This window comes from Lampetra planeri, unplaced genomic scaffold, assembly GCF_965212315.1.
Source record: "Lampetra planeri unplaced genomic scaffold, kcLamPlan1.2.h2 scaffold_1211, whole genome shotgun sequence".
Taxonomy (NCBI): domain Eukaryota; kingdom Metazoa; phylum Chordata; class Hyperoartia; order Petromyzontiformes; family Petromyzontidae; genus Lampetra; species Lampetra planeri.
The window spans coordinates 21,234-31,925 of NW_027613926.1; the positions used below are offsets into that span (position 1 = coordinate 21,234).

General features: G+C 53.5%; 2 protein-coding genes across 2 annotated transcripts; one reads left to right on the plus strand and one right to left on the minus strand.

Moving 5' to 3' along the window:
- Positions 1–2,363: 2,363 nt before the first annotated feature.
- FKBP14 (FKBP prolyl isomerase 14) lies at positions 2,364–6,941 on the minus strand. Its single transcript, XM_078621883.1, has 4 exons — positions 6,614–6,941; positions 5,530–5,681; positions 3,663–3,790; positions 2,364–2,875 (listed from the first exon to the last, which is right to left on the minus strand). The coding sequence occupies exons 1-4, from the start codon at positions 6,859–6,861 to the stop codon at positions 2,720–2,722; spliced, it is 684 nt and encodes a 227-aa protein (XP_078478009.1). The 5' UTR covers positions 6,862–6,941; the 3' UTR covers positions 2,364–2,719.
- A 1,762-nt stretch (positions 6,942–8,703) lies between these two features.
- On the plus strand, positions 8,704–10,255 carry LOC144738890 (pleckstrin homology domain-containing family A member 3-like; the record flags this gene model as incomplete). Its single annotated transcript, XM_078621887.1, is given in 2 exon segments — positions 8,704–8,806; positions 10,139–10,255. Coding segments are annotated over 2 exon segments (211 nt in total), but the record flags the coding sequence as incomplete, so codon positions are not given.
- Positions 10,256–10,692: the final 437 nt, after the last annotated feature.

Sequence of the window (10,692 nt, forward strand, 5' to 3'; positions counted from 1 at the left end):
ACACTGCACGCGCCTCATCGTTACTAAACAGCACCGCGCGATTTAGCACGTGGGACACGTGTACACACACACAGACACACACAGACACGCACGACCGCAGTGTAAACTATAACTGCACATAAGGGTCTCTCCCCCCCTCCCCGTTTAACCCATCGGACCACTGGGGCAAGCCCTGTTTGCGAGCACCTATTAACGGGCTTGGCACGGCAAGCGAGTGGTGGGGCGGTGTGGTCGGCGCCACGCTGGTTGGTATTTGTGTTCTCGCGAGTACAGCTCAGTCGACCAAGAGGGAGAACCAGGAGCGGTGCTTTGGGTATTTGTCACCGATGCAGGCGGCGGCTGGCAATGTCAATTTCAGGTCGGCGGGTCCGTGACGCAAGCCGTTCACGGCCTCGCCACCGTCAAAGGACGGTCTCTACCTTCTTGGTTCTTTCGGTAAAGTCACGTAGAATGGAAACAATAGAAATAAGCGTCTCCCCGACAGACCTGGTCTTCACCTGATGACGGCTGCTTGCGGTGTGGCCGAAACGTCGTGAGAATTATTTTATTATGTTTTATTTTATTATTTTTATTGTTTCCATTCTACGTGACTTTACCGAAAGAACCAAGAAGATGAATCCCTGCAGTCACGAAAGCTTTAAATCGAAATTTGACGGTCTCTACGTTTAACTTCCTTCGCCACCGTACGTAGCCAGCCGTGCCAGTCGCAGGTGCGGGGTAGGGACGACAAACGAAACGCGTGCGGGATGCATTTCGCATGCGCCGTGTGACCACTTTCATTTGCGTGAAGGTCAATGGGGTCACCTGCGTTGTAGAGGTGTACCAAGTGGGTGTGTAGACTGGGGGGGGGGGCCCTCTTAGTCGACCGCAGTGGTTTTGCTTCGTCTCACCCGACATCGCCACCTGGCGACCGGGGGGGCAGACAGCTGCTCGTGTACGGGACTGCAGTGTGATCATTACGCCTTCATCACGGGACCTCCTTTGCCAGTCTTACATTATGATAATAGGTTTTTACCCTTTTCTGGCAATACTAAAACGGGTGTGAAGATTTTAAAACACCAAACTGAAACCTTTGCAAGGAATCATGTCTGCATTCACCACACATACTTGTGTGGTGAACATGCAAACAAAAAAACATGCTCTGACAGTCTATGGTGCATTGCCTTTGAAACTGATTGGTCCACACCAGAGACGGCTTTCTTCAGAGCCTAGTCTCACTAACAGCGTTAGACCAGAGGACGCCACAAGGCGACCAGCACAAGGACAACGCACTCTCAGGACATTGAGAGATCCGGGAGAGCAGCTACATCATGGGACCCCCTTTGCCAGAAAAGGGAAAAACCTATTATCATAATGCGCCTTTTGGCGTCATCTGGTCCAACACCATGTGAGACGAGGCTCTAAGAAAAGCTGTCTCGGGTGTGGACCAATCAATTTCAAGGACAGTGCATATCATTATCAGAGTTGTGTTTTTTGTTTGCATTCCGACCGCAGGTATTGTGGTCAATGCAAACATGACTCCTTGTAAAAAAAAAGGTGTCAGTTTTGTTGCCAGATAAAAGGGTAAAAAAACAATTATCATATTTTGCTACTGGCAAAGGAGGTTCCAATGGTGTAAACCTATCATCAATAACGCCTTCTTTGCTCGGGAAAGCCTCAGCGATTCGCGAGTTCTCTCAAGTCTCGTGTTCAGGAGGGTCCTGCCAGGTGTTTCGTTGCCGGGGCACCGGGGCGTGGGTGGGGTGCGATGATGTTGCTGCTGTGTATAATCCCAAGTGAGTAATAAGCAGGTACTTTTTTCGGGCATTGGGATATTTGACCGATGCTGGTTACGTTGTACGTTTAGCGAAGGGAGGAAACCCATGCAGAATGGAGAGAACATGCCAACTCCACTCACACAAAGTTCAACTGACTGTTGGGGCAAGCACTGTTGGGGCAAGCGAGTAGCACCTATGAAGACCGGCACCATGGCACACGAGGTGGTGGGTGGCCAGCACTACGCCCGGTCACGATCGTCTCCCGAGTGGCGATAATGGCCTTCAGGCTGAGTAGACCTAGGGGAGGCCCAGGACCGATTCAGATAATTGTCACCGGTGTTGGCCGCGAGTGGGAATCCAACCCCGGTCGCTGGGTTCGTAGCGCTGCACCACCGCTCCCCCACGCGGGCCAGGAGGGATATTTAACCGTACTTCTCAGCAGCTGGCCGCTGTTTCGGGCAGTGGGCCAATTTCAGATTTTGAGTAGAATTCTGTATCACGGAGGGGAGGTGTATTGCCCTCAGCGCCCACAGGCCTTGGCCAAATCACTCGCCCACTTAATCACTCGCCGAGTTGCTCACCCATCCACTCGCTCAATAACTTTCTCACTCGGTTACAGACCCACTCGGCCACTCACTCCACTCACTAACTCACCCACCCGCTCGCACACTCACTCCACTCACTCGTCCACTCATTCAACTCGCCCAACAACAACAACCGTCATTCGCCACCAAGTGGCTGTGATGTCACCACGGCACTTGCGTCAGGCCAGGTGCACTTTAGGGCCGCTTGAAGTCTCGAACGCCCGCTGGCAGGAGGTCACGGTACAGACCCAGGGACCATAGGTCGACCGCCTTAGATGACTGGCCGATGCACCACCTGTGCCCCCTATGCCAACTCACCCAACCACTCACGCACACACTTGCCCACTCCACCCGCTCGCTCGACTGCCCGCCCACCCGTCACAGCTCGTCGTGCCGGTAGGTGAACTCGCGTGCCGATATGAAGCCGTCCTCGTCCTCGTCCTCCTTGGTGAAGATGTCTTCCACGAGGCCCTGGTACGACTCGTTGTGGTTCACCCCAGACTTGGAGAACTCCTTGCGCAGGTACTCCTCCACCTGGCGGGGCAGGGCGACGTCCAGCAGCATCAGCGGCAGCATCATTATCAGTGGCATCAACATCACCGCCGTTAGTATCGGCATCGTGATTAGACTCCGTAAAGGTCAACATCATCGGCAGCGACATCGGTATCTTCAACATCGTTCGTTTTCAGCATCGGCACGATCGTTAGTATCGGCAACAGCAACTTCATCGGCAACAGCATATTCCTGCAGAGGAAGCTGGTAGGAACGTTGGGTTGCTCGGTAAATGGCCAGGGTCAATGGCGGCGTGGTGTATTCCGCAAATATGGCTGACTGTGAGGGCGGGCACAAGCCGGCGTGAGTAGGTTAAACGTTGAGTTTTATAAGGGCACCACGGGGTGACCAGCACCTCCCCACCCAGCCCCACCCCTCCCACCCCCCACCCAGCCCCTCCCTGTATGACAGACGGACGGACACAATAATCCCCTGTGGGCTGGTGTAACCAGGAGTTTCCTCCCAGTATTATCTCTGGTCATAGCATCATCAACAGCCATCAGCAGCAGCATCGGCAGTACCACCGGGTGCCTCAATGTTCAGGGGTTTGACTTCACTGAGATTCATCAGCATGGCAAGCGCTCACGAACCAATGCGACGTGCCTGCCCTCTTGTCAGTCAGCAGGGCAAGGCCCGCGTGGCCGGAGCAGCGCCGTTATCGTCATCGCTGTAATTGTCGTCATCGCTGTAATTGTCGTCATCGCTGTAATTGTCGTCATCGCTGTAATTGTCGTCGTCGTCAGTGTCGTGATCTTTGTCCTGGCGAGACCTCGATGCGCGACAGCTTCCAGTCGTCGTCGAGGTCCATCTCCTGGAAGGACTCGTGGGAGCGGGGGCCGTTCCGGATCTCGTGCAGCTCCATGTCGAAGATGAGCGTCGCGTCCGGCGGGATTCGCCCTGCACGCCGCATAGTCATCATCATCATCACTGTCATCGGTTTTGTCGTTGTCATCCTCGTCATCGTCACCTTCATCGTTATCGTCATTGTCACCATTGTCGTCACCATCGTCGTTATCACCATCGCCACTGATAATGTAGTTACTACGCCACTGATAATGTAGTTACTACGTCACTGATAATGTAGTTACTACGCCACTGATAATGTAGTTACTAGGCCACTGATAATGTAGTTACTACACCACTGATAATGTAGTCACTACACCACTGATAATGTAGTTACTACGCCACTGATAATGTAGTTACTACGTCACTGATAATGTAGTTACTACGTCACTGATAATGTAGTTACTACGCCACTGATAATGTAGTTACTACACCACTGATAATGTAGTTACTACACCACTGATAATGTAGTTACTACGCCACTGATAATGTAGTTACTACGTCACTGATAATGTAGTTACTACGCCACTGATAATGTAGTTACTACACCACTGATAATGTAGTTACTACACCACTGATAATGTAGTCACTATGCCACTGATAATGTAGTCACTACACCACTGATAATGTAGTCACTACACCACTGATAATGTAGTCACTACACCACTGATAATGTAGTCACTATGCCACTGATAATGTAGTTACTACACCACTGATAATGTAGTCACTACACCACTGATAATGTAGTTACTACACCACTGATAATGTAGTCACTACACCACTGATAATGTAGTCACTACACCACTGATAATGTAGTCACTATGCCACTGATAATGTAGTTACTACACCACTGATAATGTAGTCACTACACCACTGATAATGTAGTTACTACACCACTGATAATGTAGTTACTACGACACTGATAATGTAGTCACTACGCCACTGATAATGTAGTTACTACGCCACTGATAATGTAGTTACTACGCCACTGATAATGTAGTTACGATGTCAGTGATAATGTAGTTACTACGCCACTGATAATGTAGTTACTACGCCACTGATAATGACGTTACTACGCCACTGATAATGTAGTTACGATGTCAGTGATAATGTAGTTACTACGCCACTGATAATGTAGTTACTACGCCACTGATAATGACGTTACTACGCCACTGATAATGTAGTTACGATGTCAGTGATAATGTAGTTACTACACCACTGATAATGTAGTTACTACGCCACTGATAATGTAGTTACGATGTCAGTGATAATGTAGTTACTACACCACTGATAATGTAGTTACTACGCCACTGATAATGTAGTTACTACGCCACTGATAATGACGTTACTACGCCACTGATAATGTAGTTACGATGTCAGTGATAATGTAGTTACTACACCACTGATAATGACGTTACTACGCCGCTGGCGGTAGTGGAGCGTGTAGTCCTAGTCGTGGTGAGCACGTGGTGGTGAGCACGTGGTGGTGAGCACGTGGTGGTGAGCACGTGGTGGTGAGCACGTGGTGGTGAGCACGTGGTGGTGAGCACGTGGTGGTGAGCACGTGGTGGTGAGCACGTGGTGGTGAGCACGTGGTGGTGAGCACGTGGTGGTGAGCACGTGGTGGTGAGCACGTGGTGGTGAGCACGTGGTGGTGAGCACGTGGTGGTGAGCACGTGGTGGTGAGCACGTGGTGGTGAGCACGTGGTGGTGAGCACGTGGTGGTGAGCACGTGGTGGTGAGCACGTGGCGGTGAGCACGTGGTGGCGAGTGCAGCGCTGGGGGCCCCTCACCCTTGCCCTCCTTGCCGTAGGCGAGGGTGGGCGGCACGGTGAGGCGCCGCTTCTCGCCCACACACATGCCCACGAGGCCGCGGTCCCAGCCCCGGATCACCTCGCCCACCCCCAGCGTCACCCACACCGGGTGGCCATTGTTGTGCTCGTCACTGTCATGGGAGGAGGTGGCGGAAGGGGCGGAGGGGGGGGCGCACATCGACCACATCGTCGTCATCATCGCCACGCCATCACCATCATCATCACCACAACCACGCCATCATCGCCACAACCACGCCATCACCATCATCATCGTCACAACCATGCCAAAACAATCAATCACATCATCGTTATTTAATATTTATACCGCACCTTCCGCAGTACTCACCTGCTCACAGCCCTTCCTTCACCGAACCTCCCCTCTATCCATCTCCTCACCTTCTTCCCTCGCCCCTCACTTGCCTCACCTCTCCAGCTACCCTCACTTCACCACTCCCATCACTGTCACCTCACCCTCTGCGCCCTGCCCCATCTCACGCATCCCCCCCACCTCCCCTCAACCTCCCTTGCACCTCCCTCCCCTGCATCCTCCCCTGCATCCTCCCCTGCACCTCCCCTGCACCCTCATCTCCCCCCCCACCTCATCTCCACCCTCCCCCCCACCTCATCTCCACCCTCCCCTCCACCTCCCCTGCACCCTCATCTGCCCTGCACCCTCCCCTGCACCCTCCCCTCCACCTCCCCTCCCCCCCACCTCATCTCCACCCTCCCCTCCACCTCCCCTCCACCTCCCCTGCACCTCCCCTGCACCTCCCCTGCACCTCCCCTGCACCTCCCCTGCACCTCCCCTGCACCTCCCCTGCACCTCCCCTGCACCTCCCCTGCACCTCCCCTGCACCTCCCCTCCCCCCCACCTCATCTCCACCCTCCCCTCCACCTCCCCTGCATCCCCACCTCCACCCTCCCCTTCCCTCTCCACCTCCCCTGCACCCTCCCCTGCACCCTCCCCTGCACCTCTCCTGCACCCTCACCTCCCCTGCACCTGTCCACCACCTCCACCTCCCCCTCCACCCTGCCCCCCCCCGTGCCCCGCGTGGCGGCTCACGTGGAGTGGAAGCGGGTGCCGTTCTCGAGGATGCCGCGGTAGGACAGCGCCACGAGATCGCCGCGCTTGCTCTTGCGATGGCACAGGAATGGCCGGTGCGTCACCTCCACCTTCACCTCCGCCTCGGGGATCTTGGCGGCTGCCGTGGGTCGCGGCTCCAGCAGCAGGAGCAAGGGCAGCAGGGGCAGCAGCAGGGGCAGCAGCAGCAGGGGCAGCAGTAGCGGCGGCGGAGAGCGAGCCGAGTTCATCGCAAGCTCGGGGCGCGAGAGGCGAGCGGGGAGCGCGGCCGATCGTCAGCCGGGAAGGCGTGCGTGGCACAAGGCGTGACGTCACGGGATGGGTGTGTGACGTCACGCGCGATTAGCATTATGTATTCAGATTCATTCGGGGACGTCCATAAATGACGTCACGTACCTGGGGGGGAGGGAGTCAGACATTTGTGACGATGAGTGACGAGGGGGGGTTAGAATGTGACGTCACATCAAAATGCGCAACTTTAAATAAATGTAGACGACACGTTCTACTTAATTAAATAGACTTTTTAATAAATGTTTTCTCCTACAACATCAGAGCGCAGCGCCACATTAAATACGCACTACAATGACAATAGTTTAGAGCGATTTGAAGCATGTTTTATGTTTTTTGCGGGGGGGGGGGGCAGAGCTTTGTGACGTCATATTTGAGGGGGTTCTGACTTTTTGTGACGCCGTGTGACGAAGGGGGGGGGGGCGTCAAAAATCGTCCAAAATTGCGTGACGTCATTTATGGACGGTCCCTTAATCGGCAGCGTCGTGTATAACAATTTTTGTAATCGCTAGAGTCGTTGTGGGGTCAAATGAATAAGCCACAAATAAGCGGACAATGTGTGCATGTCTCCCACATATATCTACGTATATATGTAAAACATATATACAAGTACAGGACAGTATCTAATTCAGAGGTGTGGACTCGAGTCATGCGACTTGGACTCGAGTCAGACTCGAGTCATGATTTTGATGACTTCAGACTCGACTTGGACTTGCCTCATCTTTGACTCGACTTGACTCGGGACTCGAGAGCAAAGACTTGAGACTTACTTGTGACTTGCATAACAATGACTTTGTCCCACCTCTGGACTATCTATCATTTGTGGGAGCCAGGTGGCTTCTGAAAAATAAGTGAATACTTCAGTGGGGCTTTGCCTGGAGGGATGGGGATGGTTTCGTGTTGTGTTTGTTTGGGTGATTTGTTTACCTCGCTTGTACTTTGCATTACGCCTGTATCGTGTGTTTGTACTGTTGCTGTTGTCGTCACGTTCTCACCCCCGTGCCCCCTACTGGACACCTGTGAATGAAAGAGCTTCATAGCTCATCGGATTCCTCCTGCAGACACTGACATTGTAAATGACATATTCTTGGTTCTTTCGGTAAAGTCGCGTAGAAGGGAAATAATAAAATAATACAAATATAAAACAATAACATTCTCACGACGTTTCGACTGCAACACAAGCAATCATCATCAGGTGTGAAATCCACAGCAAGAAAATGCTCTTGTGTTGCAGTCGTGAGAATTGTTATTTTTTTTATTTTTTTTATTTTATTATTTCCCTTCTCCGTGACTTTACCGAAAGAACCAAGAATATGAATCCCTGCAGTCACGAAAGCTTAAAATCAAAATTGTAAATGACGTCAAGTTCTGAGTCGCGATATAATTTGTGTTGCGTCACGAAGATGATGTAACTCTAAGGGGTGCATGACGTCATAAAAAAAACCGACGAGGCGCCAGGTTGGACATTTAAATCGCAGGATCGCAGGGGGAAGGCGACGGCTTGGCGAGGCCTTCATCCAGCAGTGGATTGACCACAACAACTGGGAATAAGATCGCTCCCCGCCTCTCATTAAATCCAATTGGGCCCTCTTCCCTTAGCAAGATGGCCGCCAAGACAGTGTTTGAGCCTCTCTAGCAATATGGCCGCCGATGCACTGTGGCTTCTTTCCCTAGGAAGATGGCCGCCGCGGCACCATATTTGGGCCTCTTCCCCGAGCAAAATGGCCACCACCAATGCATTTAAAGCCATCCACCTCTTCTCCTTACAAAGATGGCCGCCAGCGCGTCACGTGATGCTTCACGTGACGGTTTGTGTACTTCCGCCTTCCACGTCGCCACGGTTTGCAATGGAGGGTGTGCTCTACAAATGGACCAACTACTACAACGGTACCGCGGATCCACTCCTCGGCTCCCCGCGCCCGCCCGCTCGCTTCCTGCTCCCGCGCCCGGGGTCTTTTGCCTCTCTCCAGCGAGCGGCACGCCCCAGGGATGGTTGCCAAGTCGCGCCTCTGCGGCCCCGGCGCTCCGGGTCACTAGGCCTCTCGGGGTGTGGGTTGAGACCTCGGTCTCGCCTAGGTCGTCCTGCCGGGCAGCTGCTGCCTTCCCCAACGGGCGAGGCGGCTCGGTCCCCCCCCCCCTCATCTCCTCCTGGAGTTTTTTTTTAAATAAGTGAAAACTTAAATTTAAAATGTTTCCCGCGCAAACTAGCGTGAGGGGGCGCTCGTCCCTTCTTCACAGGCGCACTTAGCCAGTGCTGGAAATTCCCCGTTCTCATGGCCGGGGCCAGTTTATTCACAGGACAATAATTTGATGTCCCATAACGAACGTGTGGTAACACAATCATTTGGTGCGCGCCGGAATTGAGGCGAGCATCGTACAGAGAGAGGCCTTCCCCATTCATGCAGGGACGCAAAGTAATCTTGGCGTTATCGATTTAAGACGAGCAAACTCGGGACCACAAGGTGGTGTCTCATTAGCAGCAGCAGCAGCAGATGCGCTTTGAATTAAGAACCAGAAAGACCGTGCGGATGATGGGTTGTGTAAAGAAGCACTATAGTTTGTTTTACACGGAGAGAAATGATGTTGCGAAGGAGACGTCGCCGATCTGTTTTGTTCACATCCCACACAGCGACGCGAGTGATGATGTCTCAATTGCACGCTGTACCCGCCTCGTAATCCGTTGGCCATAGCAACCGTATATACAGAGGACCGCAGAGCTTGCGGTCGAACTTTCGCTTGTCCGCGGCCGCCTCCTCGCGGCTCCCGAAGTCATTGTGGATAGCTCAGGAAATAGAGCTTCACAGCTCATCGGATTTCTTCCAATCTAAATGCGGATTCTCTAAAGATGAAAATGCGCGGAGGCGCGCCATAAGCGATTGAAACAAATACGAATGTTGGAAGCCATCCATCTGATCTGATCAGTGCCCCATGTGTGTGCTCGCGTGTGCGTGTGCGCTCGTGTGTGCTTGTGTCGTGTGTGTGAGCGTGTGTGTGCGTGTGTGCACGTGTGTGTGCTCGTGTGTGTGTGCTCGTGTGCGTGTGTGCGTGTGTGCGTGTGTGCGCACGTGTGTGTGCACGTGTGTGTGCACGTGTGTGTGCTCGTGTGTGTGCTCGTGTGTGTGCTCGTGTGTGTGCTCGTGTGTGTGCTCGTGTGTGTGCTCGTGTGTGTGTGTGTGCACGTGTGTGTGCTGTGTGTGTGTGCTCGTGTCGCGGCTGCAGGCTGGCAGCCGCGCTGGTTCGTGCTGGACGGCGGCGTGCTCTCCTACTACGACCACAAGGAGGACGTGCGCAAGGGCAGCAAGGGCAGCCTGAAGATGGCCGTGTGCGAGATCCAAGGTGGGGTGGGGGGGCGGGAGGGAGGGGGGTCGGGGGGGTGGGGGGTCGGGGGGGGTGGGGGTCTGGGTGGGGTCGGGGGGGTGGGGTCTGGGGTGGGGTCGGGGGTCGGGGGGTCACCCACCGGACGGACGACAGCTCCGCTCGTCTTTGAAACTCGTCGGTGTTTAGTTGAGTAATAATAATAAAAATGTATCATTGCGCCATCCCGTCCCAGGATCGCAATGCGCAATGCATGAGAAGCAGGAAACTAAAAAACAACCGGCCCAGACTAAAGAGGGAAGGCTCAGTTTAAAGAGCTGGGTTTTCAAAGCAGACTGAATATATCGACCGACTCCGATCGCCTGATTTCAAGTGGTGAGGCGTGTTCCATAGCCTGGGTGCCATGCGGACAAAAACCCGATACGCCAAACGAGACCTGAGGATTGCCGAGCAGTTGG

Excerpts from the sequence above, each read along its gene's own strand:
- FKBP14 (XM_078621883.1), bottom strand. The coding sequence starts at position 6,861 with ATGAACTCGGCTCGCTCTCCGCCGCCGCTACTGCTGCCCCTGCTGCTG. Across the intron at positions 3,791-5,529 it reads CTACGGCAAGGAGGGCAAGG|GGCGAATCCCGCCGGACGCG; the intron begins GTGAGGGGCCCC and ends TGCGGCGTGCAG. Across the intron at positions 2,876-3,662 it reads GGAAGCTGTCGCGCATCGAG|GTGGAGGAGTACCTGCGCAA; the intron begins GTCTCGCCAGGA and ends CTGCCCCGCCAG.